Source organism: Salmo trutta, unplaced genomic scaffold, assembly GCF_901001165.1.
Source record: "Salmo trutta unplaced genomic scaffold, fSalTru1.1, whole genome shotgun sequence".
Classification (NCBI taxonomy): Eukaryota; Metazoa; Chordata; class Actinopteri; order Salmoniformes; family Salmonidae; genus Salmo; species Salmo trutta.
Genome location: NW_021822697.1, coordinates 212,028 through 235,007, shown reverse-complemented (window position 1 = coordinate 235,007; position 22,980 = coordinate 212,028). Strand labels below are relative to the sequence as shown.

Below are 22,980 nucleotides of genomic sequence, written 5' to 3'. Positions count from 1 at the left end.
CACAACGCCGCAATACCCCACAACGACGCTATACCCCACAACGACGCAATACCCCTCAATGACACAATACCCCACAATACCCCACAACGACGCTATACCCCACAATACCCCACAACGACGCAATACCCCACAACAACGCTATACCCCACAATGACGCTATACCCCACAATACCCCACAACGACGCTATACCCCAGAACGCCACAATACCCACAACGACACAATACCCACAACGACTCAATACCCACAACGCCACAATACCCACAACGACTCAATACCCACAACGACTCAATACCCACAACGACTCAATACCCACAACGACTCAATACCCACAACGCCACTATACCCCACAACGCCACTATACCCCACAATGCCACATTACCCCAATACCCCACAACACCCCATAACGACACTATACCCCACAATGACAATACCCCACAATAACCCACAACGACAAAGCTGAAACAGGATTTTAGACACGTTGGCAAAAAAAAACACAAGTATTCAGACCCTTTGCTATGAAACTCTAAATTGAGCTCAGGTTCATCCTGTTTCCATTGATCATCCTTGAGATGTTTCTACAACTTGATTGGAGTCCACCTGGGGTAAATTCAATTGACTGGACATGATTTGTAAAGGCACACACCTGCCTATATAAAAGGTCCCACAGTTGACAGTGCATGTCAGAGCAAAAACCAAGTCATGAGGTCGAACGAATTGTCCGTAGAGCTCCGAGACAGGATTGTGTCGAGGCACAGATCTGGCGAAGGGCATTAAAACATTTCTCCAGCATTGAAGGTCCCCAAGAACAGTGGCCTCCATCATTCTTAAATGGAAGAAGTTTGGAACCACCAAGACTTTCCTAGAGCTGGCCGACTGGCCAAACAGAGCAATCGGTGTTGAAGGGCCTTGGTCAGGGAGATATCCAAGAACCCGATGGTCATTCTGACAGAGTTCCTCTGTGTTCCTCTGATTGGAGAACATTCTAGAAGGACAACCATCTTTGCAGCACTCCACCAATCAGACCATTATGGTAGAGTGGCCAGTCAGAAGCCACTCCTCAGTAAAAGGCACACAACAGCTTGCTTGGAGTTTGCCAAAAGGCACCTAAAGGACTCAGACCATGAGACACCATATTCTCTGGTCTGATGAAACCAAGATTGAATTCTTTGGCCTGAATGCCAAGCGTCACGTCTGGAGGAAACCGGGCACCATTCCTACGGTGAAGCATGGTGGAGGCAGCATCATGCTGTGGGAATGTTTTTCAGTGGCAAGGACTGATAGTCTAGGCAGGATTGAGGGATAGAAGAACAGAGAAAAAGTACAGAGAGATCCTTGATGAAAACCTGCTCCAGAGCTCTCAGACCGGGGCGAAGGTTCAACTTCCAACAGGACAACGACCATAAGCACACAGCCAAGACAATGCAGGAGTGCCTTCGGGACACGTCTCTGAATGTCCTTGAGTGGCCCAGCCAGAGCTCGGAATTGAACCCGATCGAACATCTCTGGAGAGAACTGAAAATAGCTGTTCAGCAACGCTCCCCTTCCAACCTGACAGTGCTTGAGAGGATTTGCAGAGAAGAATGTCAGAAACTCCGTCAATACAGGTGTGTCATGCTTGTAGCGTCATACCCAAGAAGACTCGAGGCTGTAATCGCTGCCAAAGGTGCTTCAACAAAGTACTGAGTAAATGGTCTGAATACTAACAGTTGAAGTCAGAAGTTTACATACACTTAGGATGGAGTCATTAAAACTCTTTTTCAACCACTCCACAAATTTCTTGTTAACAAACTATAGTTTTGGCAAGTCAGTTAGGACATCTACTTTGTGCATGACACAAGTCATTTTTCCAATAATTGTTTACAGACAGATTATTTCACTTATAATTCACTGTATCACAATTCCAGTGGGTCAGAAGTTTACATACACTAAGTTGACTGTGACTTTAAACAGTTTGGAAAATTCCAGAAAATAAGGTCATGGCTTTAGAAGCTTCTGATAGGCTAATTGACATAATTCGAGTCAATTGGAAGTGTACCTTTGGATGTAATTCAAGGCCTACCTTCAAACTCAGTGCCTATTTGCTTGACATCATGGGAAAATCAAAAGAAATCAGCCAAGAACATCCAAACGTCTGAAGGTACCATGTTCATCTGTACAAACAATAGTACGCAAATATAAACAATATAAACAATAGTACGCAATATAAACAATAGTACGCAAATATAAACACCATGGGACCACGCAGCCATCATACCGCTCAGGAGATGCGTTCTGTCTCCTAGAGATGAACATACTTTGGTGCGAAAAATAACAAATCAATCCCAGAACAACAGCAAAGGACATTGTGAAGATGCTGAAGGAAACAGGTACAAAAGTATCTATATCCACAGTAAAACGAGTCCTATATCGACATAACCTGAAAGGCCACTTAGCAAGGAAGAAGCCACTGCTCAAAAACTGCCATAAAAAAGCCCGACTACGTTTGCAACTGCACATGGGGACAAAGATCGTACTTTTTGGAGAAATGTCCTCTGGTCTGATGAAACAAAATTCTGACAATAAAGTGGTGATCCTAACTGACCTAAGACAGGGCATTTTTACTAGGATTAAATGTCAGGAATTGTGAAAAACTGAGTTTAAATGTATTTGGTCAAAGGTGTATGTAAACTTCCGACTTAAACTGTATGTAAATGTGAAATTTCCAGAAAGAAAATACCTGTTTTTGCTTTGTCATTACGGGGTATTGTGTGAATGTTGATGAGGGGGGAAAAAACGATGTAATTAATTTTAAAATAAGGCAGTAACGTAGCAAAATCTGTAAAAAGTCAAGGGGTCTGAATACTTTCCGACTGCACTGTATATCTTTTACGTCAAGATGTTTAGGGCTAGTTCTTGTTTCCCCCCTTCCACCGTGCTACCGTTGACATAAGAGGTTGCCTCCTCCTCTTCATCTATGATACTATTGGAGTGCTCTTCAGTCTTGATCCCGCCAGCCTGGTCCTCCTCAGGAAGTGGGCTGTGGTGTCTCTTCTTCTCTCTCCCAAGACTCTGAGAAGTGGTAAATCTCTGGCCACTTGTCATGTGTCTTTTCAGATAAAATAACCATTGCCAGTCTTTCCAACACACAGAGCAACTGTATCTGTGAGCTTTGAGATTCCCCTAGGTTTTTTTAGGTTCTCTTGATGTAGAGGCTCTCCCCTCCGAACTCTCGTCTGTGTGAATGAGAAAACATAGGTTACAAGGTCCAGTGCAGTGAAAAATGTGATTTCCTGTCTTTTATACACATTTCCACACAATGAGGTTGGAAAAAAATACTGTGAAATTATGATAATAATACAATTCTTGCTTGAGAATTTTCTCTTATCTACGAAGATTTTTGTTTATTTTAATTGAAAACAATCACAGCAGGGTACTTAAAAAAAACATTTAAAAGTCATATAGAGTTAAAACTAGCAGCATTGGATTTTTAAATAAAAGAGCGATGTTCATTCAAAGTTAATATTGTATTAATGTAATTCATGGCTGTTCTGCTTCCACTTACCGAGACGATGAAGATCCCAACCAACCTCTTCTCCATCTGAATGAATCAGACCCCCAACTTCCTCATCTTCTCCCTCCCTCTCTCCTTCAATTGTTACAGGGTTTTGAAACTCAACAGGTGGTAAACCAGCATGAGATTTCTGGTGTCTCTGAAGTTTTTGAGAACTAATGAAGCTCTGGCCACATTTAGCACAGCTGTAGGGTTTCTCTCCTGTATGATATCTGTGGTGGACTTTAAGGCTTGCTGATCTTGCAAAACTCTTCTCGCAGACAGAGCAGGAGTAAGGTTTCTCTCCAGTGTGTGTCCGGAAATGCTCCTTCAAGTTACGTGCTTCAGAAAAACTCTTCCCACACACAGAGCAGGAGTGGGATTTCCCTTCTATGTGCAACAGTCTGTGTTTACGCAGGGACGAAGCACATCCAAACTTCTTGTCACAATCAGGGCAAGGATGTCGTTTCTCTCCAGTGTGCACTGACCGGTGGTCTTCAAGATACGCCTTCTCGCTGAAACTCTTCCCACATACAGAACAACTGTAAGGTCTCTTTCCTGTGTGAGTCTTCTCATGCTTCAGCAGTTGTTTAGACAAGGCAAAGCTTTGCTCACACATAGAACAGTGGTGGGGTTTCCCTGCGTGTTGCAGAGAGTGGTCCTTTAACTGATCTGGACGGCTGAAACTCTTTCCACAGACAGAGCAGGAGTGGGGTTTCTCTCCTGAGTGCATCAGGAAGTGTTCCTTCATGCGTGATTGTAAGCTAAAACCCTTCCCACACACAGAGCAGGAGTAAGGCTTCTCTTCTGTGTGTAACCACTGGTGCCTTTTCAAGGCTGAAGCGAAACCAAAACTCTTGTCACATTTGGAGCAGACATAAGGTTTCTCTCCAGTGTGCACTTTCTGGTGGTCTTGAAGATGTCTTTTTACACGGAACTGCTTTCCACACACAGAGCAAGGGTAAGGCTTTTCTCCTGTGTGTATTCTCATATGTATTATCAGTTTTGATAACTTTTTGCAGTCTTGTCCGCACACTGAACAGCAGTGAATTTTCTTAGCTGTGTGCTTCCCCTGGTGTTGTTCAGGTAGTCCTGATGTAGAGGGACTCCCTTCACCGTCAGAGCAGTGGTCATGTCTCTCTGCTGTGGGATAAGATGGGATGGATAAACTATGCGAAAATGTGGAACTGTAACAAAAAATATTTTTTGTCCTTTGAATAACTGAAAGTAATACAAAGATGTATAAACATTTTTTTTTGCAATTCAAGCCCTTACAGAATAAGTCCCTTTAACTTACCAAAAGCAGGATCCTCTTCCTCCTCTTTCACTTTAATAACCAGTGCTGGTGTCAGACCATGACTCTCTCCTGTGTGCATTCTCTGGTGTTTGGTAAGAATTGACGATGAAGAGAAACTCTCCCTGCACACGGAGCAACTGTACAGCTTCTCTCCTGTGTGCAACGTCTGGTGTTTTTTCAGGTTTCCTTTCTCACTGAATTGCTTCCCACAGACAGAGCAGGAGTAAGGTTTTTCTCCTGTGTGAGTTCTCATATGTATTTGTAGTTTTGATAACTTGTGACAGTTTTTTCCACACACTGAACAAAAGTGAATCTTCTTAGCTGTGTGATTCCCCTGGTGTTGTTCAGGTAGTCCTGATGTAGAGGGACTCCCTTCGCTCTCAGAGCAGTGGTCAGGTCTCTCTGCTGTGGTAAAGACATAAGTATGGATTTACTCAAATTAGTCAACTGACTAAGTCAAAATGGTGTTCCTGACTAAACAGAAAATAATAGATATTGTAAAATTATAGGGTCCATACTTTTCTCGAAAATTCTACATGTTAGCTTTTCCCATGAGATAACCTGGCACAGTTAGCACTAAGCTAACCACCAGAGGGATATTTTAAACCTCCAAGTCAAGGTTGTTCCACTTAAAATCAAATGAAATGTTATTGGTTGTGTACACAGTATTCTGCTGTTGTTATAGCAGGTGCAGCGAAATGCTTATGTTTCTCGCTCCAACAGTGCAGTATTACCTAATAATACATACAAATCCCACCAAAATGTATCAGAACAGTCCGGAATATGTACAGTAGCTCACAAAAGTGAGTACACCCCTCACATTTTTGTAAATCTTTGAGTATATCTTTTCATGTGACAACACTGAAGAAATGACACTTTGCTACAATGTAAAGTAGTGAGTGTACAGCTTGTATAACAGTGTACATTTGCTGTCCCCTCAAAATAACTCCACACACAGCCATTAATGTCTAAACCGCTGGCAACAAAAGTGAGTACACCCCTAAGTGAAAATGGGGACACTTAAACAACACAATGTAACTCCAAGTCAATCACACTTATGTGAAATCAAACTGTCCACTTAGGAAGGAACACTGATTGACAATAAATTTCACATGCTGTTGTGCAAATGGAATAGACAACAGGTGGAATTTATAGGCAATTAGCAAGACACCCCCAATAAAGGAGTGGTTCTGCAGGTGGTAACCACAGACCACTTCTCAGTTCCTATGCTTCCTGGCTGATGTTTTGGTCACTTTTGAATGCTGGCGGTGCTTTCACTCTAGTGGTAGCATGAGACGGAGTCTACAATCCACACAAGTGGCTCAGGTAATGCAGCTCATCCAGGATGGCACATCAATGCGAGCTGTGGCAAGAAGGTTTGCTGTGTCTGTCAGCGTAGTGTCCAGAGCATGGAGGCGCTACCAGGAGACAGGCCAGTACATCAGGAGATGTGGAGGAGGCCGTAAGAGGGCAACAACCCAGCAGCAGGACCGCTACCTCCGCCTTTGTGCAAGGAGGAGCAGGAGAAGCACTGCCAGAGCCCTGCAAAATGACCTCCAGCAGGCCACAAATGTGCATGTGTCTGCTCAAACGGTCAGAAACAGACTCCATGAGGGTGGTAAGAGGGCCCGACGTCCACAGGTGGGGGTTGTGCTTACAGCCCAACACCGTGCAGGATGTTTGGCATTTGCCAGAGAACACCAAGATGGGCAAATTCGCCACTGGTGCCCTGTGCTCTTCACAGATGAAAGCAGGTTCACACTGAGCACATGTGACAGACGTGACAGCCTGGAGACGCCGTGGAGAACATTCTGCTGCCTGCAACATCCTCCAGCATGACCGGTTTGGCGGTGGGTCAGTCATGGTGTGGCATTTCTTTAGGGGGCCGCACAGCCCTCCATGTGCTCGCCAGAGGTAGCCTGACTGCCATTAGGTACCGAGATGAGATCCTCAGACCCCTTGTGAGACCATATGCTGGTGCAGTTGGCCCTGGGTTCCTCCGAATGCAAGACAATGCTAGACCTCATATGGCTGGAGTGTGTCAGCAGTTCCTGCAAGAGGAAGGCATTGATGCTATGGACTGGCCCGCCCGTTCCCCAGACCTGAATCCAATTGAGCACATCTGGGACATCATGTCTCGCTCCATCCACCAATGCCACGTTGCACCACAGACTGTCCAGGAGTTGGCGGAGGCTTTAGTCCAGGTCTGGGAGGAGATCCCTCAGGAGACCATCCGCCACCTCATCAGGAGCATGCCCAGGCGTTGTACGGAGGTCATACAGGCACGTGGAGGCCACAAACACTACTGAGCCTCATTTTGACTTGTTTTAAGGACATTACATCAAAGTTGGATCAGCCTGTAGTGTGGTTTTCCACTTTAATTTTGAGTGTGACTTCAAATCCAGACCTCCATGGGTTGATAAATTGGATTTCCATTGATTATTTTTGTGTGATTTTGTTGTCAGCACATTCAACTATGTAAAGAAAAAAGTATTTAATAAGATTATTTAATTCATTCAGATCTAGGATGTGTTATTTTAGTGTTCCCTTTATTTTTTTGAGCAGTGTATAATGTATAGACAGTATATGAATAGAAAAGGTGTGTACAGCAGTAGTTATATTGGACGAACATTGACTAGAATACAGTATATACATATGAAGTGGGTAAAACAGGATGTAAACATAATTAAAGTGACCAGTGTTCAATGACTATGTACATAGGGCAGCAGTCTAAGATGCTGGATAGAACACATGGTGGTAGCCAGCTAGTAACAGTGACTATGTACATAGGGCAGCAGTCTAAGATGCTGGATAGAACACATGGTGGTAGCCAGCTAGTAACAGTGACTATGTACATAGGGCAGCAGTCTAAGATGCTGGATAGAACACATGGTGGTAGCCAGCTAGTAACAGTGACTATGTACATAGGGCAGCAGTCTAAGGATCAGCTCCTTCATTTTGTTGACTTTGAGGGAGAGGTTATTTTCCTGGCACCACTCCACCAGGGCCCTCACCTCCTACCTGTAGGCTGTCTCGTTGTTGTTGGTAATGAGGCGATCCCAACACAACAGGCTGAAATTTCAGGCGGCAGTTTCAAACAGCTCTTACACAAAAAGGGTATTATCATAGTTTTGTCATTTTCACAGTATTATTCCATCCTCAACCAGTCAAAAGTTTGGACATACCTACTCATTCAAGGGTTTTTCTTTATTTTTACTATTTTCTACATTGTAGAATAATAGTGAAGACATCAAAACTATGAAATAACACATATGGAATCATGTAGTAACCAAAAAAGTGTTGAACAAATCAAAATATATTTTATATTTGAGATTCTTCAAAGTAGCCACCCTTTGCCTTGATGACAGCTTTACACACTCTTGGCATTCTCTCAACCAGCTTCATTAGATAGTCACCTGGAATGCATTTCAATTAACAGGTGTGCCTTGTTAAAAGTGAATTTGTGGAATTTCTTTCCTTCTTAATGCGTTTGAGCCCATCAGTTGTGTTGTGACAAGGTAGGGTTGGTATTCAGGAGATAGCCCTATTTGGTAAAAGCAAGTCCATATTATGGAAAGAAAAGCTCAAATAAGCAAAGAGGAAGGACAATCCAACATTATTTTAAGACATGAAGGTTAGTCAATTCAGAAAATTTAAAGAACTTTGAAAGTTTCTTCAAGTGCAGTAGCAAAAAACCATCAGGTGCTATGATGAAACTGGCTCTCATGAGGACCGCCACAGGAAAGGAAAACCCAGAGTTACCTCTGCTGCAGAGGATAAGTTCATTAGTTACCAGACTCAGAAATTGCAGCCTAGATAAATTCAAGTAACAGACACATCTCAACATCAACTGTTCAGAGGAGACTGTGTGAATCAGGCCTTCATGGTTGAATTGCTGCAAAGAAACCACTACTAAAGGACACCAATGAGAAGAAAAGGCTTGCTTGGGCCAAGAAACACGAGCAATGGACATTAGACCGGTGGAAATCAGTCCTTTGGTCTGATGACTCTAAATTTGAGATTTTTGGTTCCAACCACTGTCTTTGTGAGACGCAGAGTAGGTGAACGGATGACCTCCGCATGTGTGTTTCCCACTGTGAAGCACGGAGGTGGTGGTGTGATGGTCCTTTGCTGGTGACACTGTCAGGGATTTATTTATAATTCAAGGTACACTTAACCAGCATGGCTACCACAGCATTCTGCAGTGATACGCCATCCCATCTGGTTTGCGCTTAGAGGGACAATCATTTGTTTTTCAACAGGACAATGACCCAACACACCTCCAGGCTGTGTAAGGGTTATTCTACCAATTTTGTACAGGACCAGTGCTCAGCATATGTGGGAACTCCTTCAAGACTGTTGGAAAAGCATTCCAGGTGAAGCTGGTTGAGAGCATGCCAAGAGTGTGCAAAGCTGTCATCAAGGCAAAGGGTGGCTACTTTGAAGAATCTCAAATATAAAATAAATTGTTGTGGTTCCTACATGATTCCATATGTGTTATTTCATAGTTTTGATGTCTTCACTATTCTATAATGTAGAAAATAGTGAATATAAAGAAAAACCCTTGAATGAGTAGGTGTGTCCAAACTTTTGACTGGTACTGTATATATAAAGCACAATATGTATAAAAACATTTTTTTTTAAATATTGGCTGATGTGGAATTTGTTACAGGAAATAATCATGCAGTCAGCTGGCCGTGCTAGAATAGGGTTACGGTTTCTCATGCTGTCAGCTGGTCGTGTTAGCATATGGCTAAGTTTTCTCATGGTTAAAGCTTAAGCAAGAGGTCGCAAGTATGGACCCATTAAATATCAAAGCTATATTATAAAATACACGCTTTTTCTCACCAAAAGCAGGATCTTCCTCCTCTTTCACTTTGACATCCAGTACTACAGACTCCTCCTCAGCTGCAGACACCTGCTGCTGTGATCCCTGTCCAGGAGCTCGGCTCAGGCTAGCCACAGTTCCTTCTCCGGCATGGAGACAGGATTGATTTGCTGATGAGGAGAATTTCTTTCTGCAGAGAGAGCAGGGGTAAGAGTTCACACTAGGGTGAAACATCTGGTGTCTTCTGAGAAGGGCCGAAGCTGAGAAACTCTTATCACACTGACAGCAGTGGTGCGGTTTCTCTCCGGTGTGCTGTTGCATGGGTATCTTAAAAGTCTGCGATTGGCTGAATTCCTTCCCACATTCTGAGCAGCTGTATTGTGCGACACTAGTGTGGGATTGTTTGTATTTTGCTAGAGAGCTACGGTGAACAAACGTATTTTTACAGGAGGTACACTGGTAAGGTTTCTCTCTATCAGCGTAGACAAAAACACCAATTTCCTCCTCCTCCTCCTCTTTGACATTAATTGCCAGCTCCTGTTCCTCGTCTTTGATCTTGATATTCATAGTTTGACTGTCTGATGACGCCGTATCTGGAATTCCCAGTGTACCCTGGTTGCTATGGTTACTGGCATGGCTGCATTGACATTTGCGAAGACCTTCGGTCGAAACGAAACCCCTCCCGCAATCAGAGCACTCGTAAGGTTTCTCTCCAGTGTGCATAGTCTGATGCTGCCTGAGCCTCGATGGTGACTCGTATCTCTTCCCACACTGTGAGCATTGGTAAGGTTTTGGTGTGGGTGCCCCTGTATGGCGTCGTACGTGTCTCGATAGAGTTCCCTTACAGCCAAAGCTCATCTCGCAGAAGGAGCACTGGTGAGGTCTCTCCCCTGTGTGCCTTCTCATGTGCATCTTCAGTTCATATGCAGAGAAACATTCCTTTCCACAATCGGAGCACGGGTGCTTCTTTGTTGCGTCTGGCTGCTTCTCTCCAGGGTGGGTCATCTGATGTCTTTCCAGGTGGGGCTTCAGTGTGAATCGCTTCCCGCACACAGAGCACTGGTAAGGCTTCTCTCCTGTATGTGTTCGGAGGTGTCTCTTCAGTTTGGAGGGGTGAACAAAGTCTTTTCCACATATTGGACAGACGGAAGACTCCTTAGCAAGGTTTGTGTGTGTTCTCAGGTGTCTGTTGAAATTAGATGGGTGAGCGATCTCTATTCCACATTCTGGGCAGCGCCAAAGCTTCTTAGCTCTAGGATTCTCCTGGTGCTGTTCAGGTTCTGCTGATGCCCCATCACTAGAGCTGGAGTTAGAACTCTCTCCTTTTTCAACTGGAAAATAAGGGGGGAAGGGGGGGTCATTCAACCTCAAAAAACACAAGAAAAAGGCTTTCAACACCAGCCCTCTCAGATTGTTCTGAAATCGGTTCTATAGTTAGACACAGATAAGATAAGCGTTCCTGAGACATTATTTTTGTTCAAACGTAATTTGATCTCTGAGAAATTCAGCTGATTGATTGCACCCAAATTGGACATTCTAATTTAAGGGATTCATTCATATGATCTTCAGTAAATATAGTACCGGACATCCAATTAAAATGGTCAAAAGTCATCCGCAGACACCAATCTCACCCAAACAACCAGCGTTACAGTATCAGTTCTTTACAGTGCCTTCCAAATGTATTCACTCCCCTTGGTGTTTTTTCCTATTTTGTTGCATTACAACCTGTAATTTAAATTGATTTTTATTTGGATTTCATGTAATGACATACACAAAATATTCCAAATTGGTAAAGTGAAAAAAAGAACTTGTTTCAAAAAATATATAAAAAAAAAAAAAAAAATGAAAAGTAGTGCGTGCCTATGTATTCACCCACTTTGCTATGAAGCCCCTAAATAATATCTGGTGCAACCAATTACATTCAGAAGTCACATAATTATTTTAATAAAGTCCACCTGTGAGCAATGTAAGTATCACATGATCTCAGTATAGAGTTGAAATCAGAAGTTTACATACACCTTAGCCAAATACATTTAAACTCAGTTTTTCACAATTCCTGACATTTAATCCTAGTAAAAATTCCCTGTCTTAGGTCAGTCAGGATCACCACTTTATTTTAAGAATGTGAAATGTCAGAATAAAAGAGAATTATTTCTTTCATCACATTCCCAGTGGGTCAGAAGTGTACATACACTCAATTAGTATGCGGTAGCATTGCTTTTAAATTGTTTAACTTGGGTCAAACGTTTTGGGTAGCCTTCCACAAGCTTCCCACAATAAATTGGGTGAATTTTGACCCATTCCTCCGGACAGAGCTGGTGTAACTGAGTCAGGTTTGTAGGCCTCCTTGCTCGCACAGGCTTTTTCAGTTCTGCCCACAAATTTTCTATAGGATTGAGGTCAGGGCTTTGTGATGGCCACTCCAATACCTTGACTTTGTTGTTCTTAAGCCATTTTGCCACAACTTTGGAAGTATGCTTGGGGTCATTGTCCATTTGGAAGACCCATTTGCGACCAAGCTTTAACTTCCTGACTGATGTCTTGATGTTGCTTCAATATATTCACATAATTTTCCTGCCTCATGATGCCATCTATTTTGTGAAGTGCACCAGTCCCTCCTGCAGCAAAGCACCCCCACAACATGATACTGCCACCCCCGTGCTTCACGGTTGGGATGGTGTTCTTTGGCTTGCAAGCATTCTCCTTTTTCCTCCAAACGTAACGATGGACATTATGGCCAAAGAGTTCTATTTTTGTTTCATCAGACCAGAGGACATTTCTCCAAAAAGTACAATCTTTGTCCCCATGTGCAGTTGCAAACCGTAGTCTGTCTTTTTTATGGCGGTTTTGGAGCAGTGGCTTCTTCCTTGCTGAGCAGCCTTTCAGGTTATGTCGATATAGGACTAGTTTTACTGTGGATATAGATACTTTTGTACCTGTTTCCTCCAGCATCTTCACAAGGTCCTTTGTTGTTGTTCTGGGATTGATTTGTTCTTTGTCGCACCAAAGTACGTTCATCTCAAGGAGACAGAACGCGTCTCCTTCCTGAGCGGGATGATGGCTGCGAAATCCCATGGTGTTTATACTTGCGTACTATTGTTTGTACAGATGAACATGGTACCTTCAGACGTTTGGAAATTGCTCCCGAGGATGAACCAGACTTGTGGAGGTCTACAATTATTTTTCTGAGGTCTTGGCTGCTTTCTTTTGATTATCCCATGATGTAAAGCAAAAAGGCACTGAGTTTGAAGGTAGGCCTTGAAATACATCCACAGGTACACCTCCAACTGACTTAGGCTAATTGACATAATTTATCAGAAGCTTCTAAAGCCATGACATAATTTTCTGGAATTTTCCAAGCTGTTTAAAAAAAACTTCTTAGGGATAGGGGGCAGTATTTTCACGTCCGGATGAAAAGCGTGCCCAAAGTAACCTGCCTGTTAAATCAGGCCCAGAAGCTAGGATATGCATATAATTAGTAGATTTGGATAGAAAACACTCTGAAGTTTCTAAAACTGTTATAATGTCAGAATAATGTCTGTGAGTATAACAGAACTGATTTGGCAGGCGAAACCCCGAGCAAAATCCATTAAGGGAATTTTTGTTTTGAGGTCATTGTGTTTTCCAATTATTTTGTATGGGAAACCTGATTTATTAGGGCCCAGATTGCAGTTCCTATGGCTTCCACTAGATGTCAACAGTCTTTAGAACTTGTTTGATGTTTTTCTTTTGAGAAATGAAAAAGTAGTCCTCTTCTTTCTATGTGTCACTCAGAAGGTCTCTAGTCTTTTGTTGCGAGTGAACAGGAGCGCACTCCGTGTTATTTTTCTTCGGTATTGGAAACTGTTTATCCCGTCTTAAATTTTATTGATTATTTACACTTTAGGATACCCGAGGTTGGATTAGGAACGTTGTTTGAAATGTTTGGACCAAGTTTACAGGTAACTTATTAGATACTTTGTAGTCATGTTGGGCGAGTTGGAACCGGTGTATTTCTGAATCAAACGCACCAAATAAAACTGACATTTTGGGGATATAAAGAAGGAATTTATCGAACAAAACGACCATTCATTGTGTCACAGACATTTGAGATTGCAAAAAGATGAAGATCTTGAAAGGTAAGGTATTTATTACATGGCTATTTGTGACTTTCGTGTTGCACCTGCCTGGTTGAAAGTGGTTTTCATGTTTTTGTATGCGGGGCGCTGTCCTCAGATAATCGCATGGTGTGCTTTCGCCGTAAAGCCCTTTTTAAATATGACACAGCGGCTGGATTAACAAGAAGTTAAACTTTATTTTGATGTATTAAACTTATATTTTCATGAATGTTCAATATTTATATTTCTGTAGTTTGAATTTGGCGCTCTGCAATTTCACCGGATGTTGTCAAATCTATCCCGTTAACGGGATTTGATCCGTAAGAAGTTAAAAGCACAGTCAATTTAGTGTATGTAAACTTCTGACCCACTGGAATTGTGATACAGTGAATTATAAGTGAAATAATCATAAAAAAGTCACTGCTTAAAGAAAAAAATAAGCAATCACGTTTGGTGTTCGCCAAAAGGCATGTGGGAGACTCCCCAAACATATAGAAGAAGGTGCTCTGGTCAGATGAGAGTAAAATATAGCTTTTTGTCCACCAAGGAAAACGCTATGTCTGGCGCAAACCCAACACTTCTCATCACCCCGAGAACACCATCCCCACAGTGAAGCATGGTGGTGGCAGCATCATGCTGTGCGGATGTTTTTTCATCGGCAGGGACTGGGAAACTGGTCAGAATGGAAGGAATGATGGATGGCGCCAAATACAGGGAAATTCTTGAGGGAAACCCGTTTCAGTCTTCCAGAGATTTGAGACTGGGATGGAGGTTCACCTTCCAGCAGGACAATGACCCTAAGTATACTGCTAAAGCAACACTCGAGTGGTTTAAAGGGAAACATTTAAATGTCTTGGAATGGCCTAGTCAAAGCCCAGACCTCAATCCAATTGAGAAGCTGTGGTATGACTTAAAGATTGCTGTACACCAGCGGAAACCATCCAACTTGAAGGAGCTGGAGCAGTTTCGCCTTGAATATTGGGCATAAATCCCAGTGGCTAGATGTGCCAAGCTTATAGAGACATACCCCAAGAGACTTGCAGCTGTAATTTCTGCAAAAGGTGGCTCGACTTCGGGGAGTTAATAGTTATGCACACTCAAGTTTTCATTTTTTTGTCTTATTTCTTGGTTCACAATATAAAATATTTTGCATCTTCAAAGTGGTAGGCATGTTGTGTCAATCAAATGATACAAACCCCCCCCAAAAAATATATTTTAATTCCAGGTTGTAAGGCAACAAAATAGGAAAAGTGCCAAGGGGGTGAACACTTTCACAAGCCACTGTATGTCTGATAAGAACTGCGGCTTGGAGTATTGCTTATTCGTTCTTTAATCCTTGTGAATCTGGTGATTTTATTTTATTTCTGTTCAGACAAAATTGCCATTGAAGATGCTTGCATTATTTGCCATTAATTATTGTGGAAGAACCAGGTTTTGCCCACTAGAGTTTGGTTAAAGTATCAGGCTGCTAAGAGATGGACAAACTCGATTGCTTTCATGGGAGGACTGGCTTGACTTGTGAGGATGACCTCATTCATCATCATTCAAATTCATCATAATCAAAAGCTATTCATTTCTACCCAAAGTTGCATGGAAAATGTTTTTGATCAATTTAATAAACACAGGAGACCAGTAAAATGTATAAAATTATGTGGCAGGAACAGCAACATCTCGTGGGAAAAACCTGGAACTTGCACACAAATTTATGGTAAATAATGCAAGTTATTTAAATGGATAATTTCTCTGAACAGAGGGAAAAAAACATCCCCAGATTCACAGGGAATGCATTACATAGTATGGAGAAGCAATACTCCAAGCCGCAGCTTCGTACTACTTGTCAGACAGAGAACTGATACTGTACTGGTTGTTAAGGTGAGATTGGCATTGGGGTGTGGGGTCGGTTGATGCCTTTTGAGAATTTGATTGGATTTCTCAGTTGAGCTCTTCAATACGGGCCATTCTATTACCAATGTTTGTTTATGGCGATGGCATGGCTGTGTGACTGATTTTAGTTTATAAATGTCAATTTAATTTTAAATGTTTTATTTTTTTACCCCTTTTTCGTGATATCTAATTGCTAGTTACAGTCTTGTCCCATCGCTGCAACTCCCGTGCGGACTCGGGAGAGGCGAAGTTCGAGAGCCGTGCGTCCTCCGAAACACGACGCCACCAAACCGCACTGCTTCTTGACACAATGCTCGCTTAACCCGGAAGCCAGTGGCACCAATGTGTTGGAGGAAACACCGTACACCTGGCGACCATGTCAGCGTGCATTTTTCATTTTTTTATTTTTTATTTGACCTTTATTTGACCAAGTAGGCCAGTTGAGAACAAGTTCTCATTTACAACTGCAACCTGGCCAAGATAAAGCAAAGCAGTGCAACAAAAAACAACAGTTACACATGGGATAAACAAACGTACAGTCAATAACACAATAGAAAAATCTATATACAGTGTGCAAATGGAGTAAGACGGTAAGGCAATAAATTGGCCATAGCAGCGAAGTAATTACAATTTAGCAAATTAACACTGGAGTGATAGATGTGCAGATGATGATGTGCAAGTTGAAATATTGGTGTGCAAAAGAACAAAAAAAGTAAAAAACAATATGTGGATAAGGTAGGTTGTTGGACGGGCTATTTACAGATAGGCTGTGTACAGCTGTAGCGATCAGTGAGCTGCTCAGATATCTGAAGCTTAAAGTGGGTGAAGGAGATAAGTCTCCAACATCAGCGATTTTTGCAATTCATTCCAGTCATTGGCAGCAGAGATCTGGAAGGAATGGCGGCCAAAGAAAGTGTTGGCTTTGGGGATGACCAGTGAGATATACCTGCTGGAGCACGTGCTACGGGTGGGTGTTGTTATGGTGACCAGTGAGCTGAGATAAGGCGGAGTTTTACCTAGCAAAGACTTATAGATGACCTGGAGCCAGTGGGTTTGGCGACGAATATGTAGCACGGGCCAGCCGACGAGAGCATACAGGTCGCAGTGGTGGGTAGTATATGGGGCTTTGGAGACAAAATGGATGGCACTGTGATAGACTGCATCCAATTTGCTGAGTAGAGTGTTGGAGGCTATTTTGTAAATGACATTGCCGAAGTCGAGGATTGGTAGGATAGTCCGTTTTACGAGGTTATGTTTGGCAGCGTGAGTGAAGGAGGCTTTGTTGCGAAATAGGAAGCCAATTCTAGATTTAATTTAGGATTGGAGATGCTTAATATGCTTAACCACTTAACCGTCCAGAGTAGTGATGCTAGTCGGGCATGCAGGTGCGGGCAGTGATCGGTTGAAAAGCATACATTTAGTTTTACTTGCGTTTAAGAGCAGTTGGAGGCCACGGAAGGAGTGTTGTATGGCATTGAAGCTCGTTTGGAGGTTTGTTAACACAGTGTCCAAAGAAGGGCCAGATGTATACAGAATGGTGTCGTCTGCGTAGAGGTGGATCAAGGAATCACCCGCAGAAAGAGTGACATCGTTGATATATACAGAGAAAAGAGTCGACCCGAGAATTGAACCCTGTGGTACCCCCATAGAGACTGCCAGAGGTCCGGACAACAGGCTCTCCGATTTGACACACTGAACTCTGTCTGAAAAGTAGTTGGTGAACCAGACGAGGCAGTCATTTGAGAAACCAAGGCTGTTGAGTCTGCCGATAAGAAGACGATGATTGACAGAGTCGAAAGCCTTGGCCAGGTTGATGAAGACGGCTGCACAGTACTGTCTTTTATCGATGGCGGTTATGATATTGTTTAGTACCTTGAGCGTGGCTGAGGTGCACCTGTGACCAGCTCGGAAACTGGATTGCACAGCGGAGAAGGTACAGTGGGATTCTAAATGGTCAGTGATCTGTTTGTTAACTTGGCTTTCGAAGACTATAGGTCTGTAACAGTTTCGGTCAAGAGGTCTAGAGTGTGACCCCCTTTGAAGAGGGGGACGACCGCGGCAGATTTCCAATCTTTAGGAATCTCGGACGATACGAAAGAGGTTGAACAGACTAGTAATAGGGGTTGGAACAATGGCGGCAGATAATTTTAGAAAGAGAGGGTCCAGATTGTCTAGCCCAGCTGATTTGTACGGGTCCAGGTATTGCAGCCCTTTCAGAACATCTGCTATCTGGATTTGGGTGAAGGAGAAGCTGGGGAGGCTTGGGCAAGTAGCTGCGGGGGGTGCGGAGCTGTTGGCCGGGGTTGGGGTAGCCAGGAGGAAAGCATGGCCAGCCATAGAGAAATGCTTATTGAAATTCTCGATTATCGTGGATTTATCGGTGGTGACAGTGTTTCCTAGCCTCAGTGCAGTGGGCAGCTGGGAGGAGGTGCTCTTATTCTCCATGGACTTTACAGTGTCCCAGAACCTTTTGGAGTTAGAGCTGCAGGATGCAAATTTCTGTTTGAAAAAGCTAGCCTTTGCTTTCCTAACTGACTGTGTGTATTGGTTCCTGACTTCCCTGAAAAGATGCTAGTGCAGTACGCCGCCAAAGGATGTTTTGTGCTGGTCGGGAAAGGGACATGCTTATTTAAGATGGTGAGGAAATTACTTTTAAAGAACAACCTGGCATCCTCTACTAACGGGATGAGGTCAATATCCTTCCAGGATAACCGGGCCAGGTCGATAAGAAAGGCCTGTTCGCAGAAGTGTTTTAGGGAGCGTTTGACAGTAATGAGGGGTGGTCGTTTGACCGCTGACCCATAACGGATGCAGGCGATGAGGCAGTGATCACTAAGATCCTGATTGAAAACAGCAGAGGTGTATTTAGAGGTAAAGTTGGTCAGGATAATATCTATGAGGGTGCCCATGTTTACAGATTTAGGGTTGAACCTGGTGGGTTCCTTGATCATTTGTGTGAGATTGAGGGCATCTAGCTTAGATTGTAGGACGGCCGGGGTGTTAAGCATATCCCAGTTTAGGTCACCTAGCAGAACGAACTATGAAGATAGATGGGGGGGCAATCAATTCACATATGGTGCCTAGGGCACAGCTGGGAGCTGAGGGGGGTCTATAACAGGCAGCAACAGTGAGAGACTTATTTCTGGAGAGATTAATTTTTTAAATTAGAAGCTCGAACTGTTTAGACATAGACCTGGAAAGTATGACAGACCTTTGCAGACTATCTCTGCAGTAGATTGCGCCCAGCCTGACACAGGAGTCGCTAAAGAGCGATGGGACAAGGACAACACGGCTGGCCAAACCCTCCCCAATTGTGCAACACCCCATGGACCTCCCGGTCGCGGCCAGCCGCATCACAGCCTGGGAACGAACCAGGATCAGTAGCGACACAGCTAGTACTGCGATGCAGTACCTTATACCGCTGCGCCACTCGGGACGCCCTGCTTGATTTTATACACATGCCGGGTGCGTCTGAAATATCCTTATCATCTAAATTAAAAGATTGTCCATATACTTTTGGCCATGTAGTGTATCTTACTCAATGGTAGGAATAAGTTTGGTCCAGATCAGATGTTGGTATTTTTTGACTATTATGTGAATCCTATTAATCAAAAGGGCCCATTTGGATGCAATCAATTAGCTTCATTTCTCAGAGATTAAATGTAATTTCAACAAAATAATGTTGCAGGAATACTAATTTTATCTGTTACTAACTACAGACACAATTTCATAAGAATCTGTGATGGTGGGTGTCATGGAAGAATTCAGGGGTAAACAAAATCTATTACTATTTTCTAGCTATTATCGGTCATTGTCCTGTGTGTTTATTCCATAAACAATTAACCTTTCATTGAATTAAACAGATAGTGTGACCATCTGTAGATGGACTATCAACAAACTCATCTGTTGATAAGCAACTGCTTGCCAATTTTACGTTACAGGTTATGTTTAGAATAAGGGTAAGGTTGGGGCTAGTAGATAGATAGTTGACATGCTACTGATAGCCTGTAGAGAATGTACAGGTGGATTTAAAATTAAACTGCTGTATGTCATGGAACTGTATAATCTCTGAGATGTAATTAATTAAGCATGTTTATTTACCAGTATTATCCACGTCCCAGTCTTCCTCCTCCTTGACTACAATGTTAAATCTGGGTATTTCTCTATGGTTAGAGTCAGGAACCAGTGAATCTGGAGGGTTGGGTTTAGTGGAGTAGGAGAGAGGGGCGTTGGATGGGTCAGCAGAATCCTAAAACAAAGAAAAAGACGTTAAAGAGGCAATCTGCTAGAGCTACATTCATTTCATGACATATGAATTACTTCTATATACCATTGATTCTTGAAGAATACAACTTATAAATGCCTCATGAGCGTAGTTCAACTGTGGTTCCCCATCAGAACCCAATATATCAGCTTGTTTTACTCCAATGTTTGTCAACAAAGTAAATGTAAACAAACACTGTATAACCTCAAAACATGGTTGAAACTATAATTTTCATATCATGGATGGTCAGTCCTTGCATCAATAGCCCTGTTTATGAATTTGAGAGTGGTTACATTTCTTCAGCCCACCCCTCAGCTTTTATTAGCTTTTAAGAGGGGAAGCAAGACGCTTTGTGATTGTTTCAACTGATGATTGCCACTTTAATAAATAGCTAAATGAATTAGCTAACTAGCTGATACTTTAGGAGCCATCCCGACTGGTTTAGCATTAGCTATAGACATTCTCACCTCATTCATCGTGAATTCTTCAGAAATAGTTTCCTATGAACGTTTTGGGTGACTGAATTAAACTAAAGCAGATTCTTCTCAAATCCCCGACTGTTCACCACGAGGCCACATTAGCTAGCGGATTACTTTCCATACAAAACTATTCGACAACTCAGTTAGCTAACTATTTGCGCCAACGGTAGCGAAAATGTACTTTCCTAGACCCGATAACAAAACTATATGAAATGGTCGTTGAAAACATCGACAGCTCCATGTATATAGTCCTAGTTGGGCAATATCAAAGTCTAATTTAAACGACATCAAATGATATCAGACACATTTCACACACTACCAAACTAAGCTAGCTAGCTATCAACATAAGCATCTTCTTTCTTCCCGGCCAGCTTCCGGGTTAGATTATTCTGTCAATCCGCATTACCGCAAAACAGCAGAAGGCTCTTTGGGACACTAGCTTGTTACTAACGTTACAGTTTGAAAATATATACTTTTTTTTACCGGTACAATTAATAATATATGCATGGTTAGCTACCAGCTAGCTACATTACTGTGTTCCTGCTTCCGGTCTAACTTCCGGTCCGTCCTAGACTCTGCTGCCGACTCATTCTACGTTACCGCCAACACCAGTTTATCTTCCTCTATGGCATCATGGCGGTCCGCAAACAAACGTTTAAGTGCATGCCGCCACCTACTGTGCTGGAATGTACGATTAATCATGATCTTCCCAATTATGCACTACCATGAAAATAATATAACAACCAAATACTGTCTTCTACCCCCCCCCCCCCAAAAAAACACTCCCCAACCCTCCTACCCCATTAAACTGTATCTACAGTACATTGGGAAAGTATTCAGACCCCTTGACTTTTCCACATTTTGTTACGTTACAGCCATATTCTAAAATTTATGAAATCATTTTTTTCACTCATCAATCTAAACACACAATACCCCATAATGTCGAGGCAAAAACAGATTTTTAGAACATTTTGGAAATGTATATTAAAAAAAACTACTGAAATATTACATTTACATGGGTCTGAATACTTATTACTCAGTACTTTGTTGAAGCACCTTTCACAGCGATTACAGCCTCAAGTCTTCTTGGGTATGACGCAACAAGCTTGGCACACTTGTATTTGGGGAGTTTCTCCCATTCCTCTCTGGATCCTCTCAAGCTCTGTCAGGTTGGATGGAGAGCGTTGCTGCACAGCTATTTTCAGGTCTCTCCAGAGTTGTTTGATTGGGTTCAAGTCTGGTTTCTGGCTGGGCCACTCAAGGACATTGACTTGTCCCGAAGCCACTCCTGTGTTGTCTTGGCTGTGTGCTTAGGGTAGTTGTCCTGTTGGAAGGTGAACCTTCACCCGAGTCTGAGGTCCTGAGCGCTCTGGAGCAGGTTTTCATCAAGGATCTCTCTGTACTTTGCTCCGTTCATCTTTGCCTCGATTCTGACAGTCCCAGCCGCTGAAAAACATCCCCACATCATGATGCTGCCACCACCATGCTTCACCGTAGGGATGGTGCCAGGTTTCCTCCAGAAGTGACGCTTGGCATTCAGGCCAAAGAGTTAAATTTTGGTTTCATCAGACCAGAAAGTCTTGTTTTTAGTTTTTAGGAGCCTTATGGAAAACTCCAAGTGGGCTGTCATGTGTATTTTACTGAAGAGTGGCTTCCGTCTGGCCACTCTACCATAAAGGCCTGATTGGTGGAGTGCTGCAAAGATGGTTGTTCTTCTGGAAGGTTCTCCCATCTCCACAGAGGAACTCTATAGCTCTATCAGAGTGACCATCGGGTTCTTGGTCACCTCCCTGACCAAGGCCCTTCTCCCCCGATTGCTCAGTTTGGCCAGGCAACCAGCACTAGAAAGAGTCTTGGCAGCTCCAAACTTCTATTTAAGACTGATGGAAGCCACTGGTCTTGGGGACCTTCAATGCTGCAGAATTTATTTGGTATCCTTCCCCAGATCTGTGCCTCGACGCAATCCTGTCTCGGAGCTCTACGGACAATTTTTGCTCTGACATGCACTGTCAACTGTGGGACCTTATATAGACAGGTGTGTGCCTTTCCAAATCATGTCCAATCAATTGAATTTACCACAGGTGGACTCCAATCAAGTTGTAGAAACATCTCAAGGATGAGCAATGGAAACAGGATGCACCTGAGCTCAATTTCGAGTCTCTTAGCAAAGGGTCTGAATACTTTTTTTTGTAACAGTATTTTTTATTGGAGTTTCACAATTTTCACCCATATCAAGAGATACAACAACAAAGACAAGGCAAAAAAAACAGCACTCGCTTACACATATCCGTATGTATGCACGCACGTACACACACACCCACCGTTTCCCTCTCCCCGCTTCTCTCACCCCATCCCCCCCATTGCATCCCTCAATACATACATTTTAAACAAACATAAACAGAAAAAAAAAATAACAATAAAGACATAATAAATAAATAAAATAAAATGCTCATTTTAAACCAAGAAGTTGAGTTCCTCACACGGACCGTACAGTGTAATTCTGGAATACATAGATCACCATTCTAAGAGAATCCTTGCAGCATAATAGCTGATACTTCAGGTTCTAGGTAATTTAGGTAAGGTTCCCATACTTTGTAGAAC

The 22,980-nt window shown here is 42.8% G+C and overlaps 1 protein-coding gene across 1 annotated transcript; it reads right to left on the bottom strand.

Annotated features, from left to right (window-relative positions):
• Positions 1-2,963: 2,963 nt before the first annotated feature.
• On the bottom strand, positions 2,964-20,940 carry LOC115183738 (zinc finger protein 271-like). Its single transcript, XM_029744820.1, has 6 exons — positions 20,368-20,940; positions 19,738-19,885; positions 9,676-10,986; positions 4,828-5,232; positions 3,543-4,673; positions 2,964-3,213 (listed from the first exon to the last, which is right to left on the bottom strand). The coding sequence occupies exons 1-6, from the start codon at positions 20,374-20,376 to the stop codon at positions 3,161-3,163; spliced, it is 3,057 nt and encodes a 1,018-aa protein (XP_029600680.1). The 5' UTR covers positions 20,377-20,940; the 3' UTR covers positions 2,964-3,160.
• Between the last annotated feature and the right edge of the window lie 2,040 nt (positions 20,941-22,980).

Coding starts and splice junctions, on each gene's coding strand:
- LOC115183738 (XM_029744820.1), bottom strand. Junction 5,233..9,675: donor GGAGGAAGATCCTGCTTTTG/GTGAGAAAAAGC, acceptor TCTTTACCACAG/CAGAGAGACCTGACCACTGC. Junction 4,674..4,827: donor GGAAGAGGATCCTGCTTTTG/GTAAGTTAAAGG, acceptor CTTATCCCACAG/CAGAGAGACATGACCACTGC.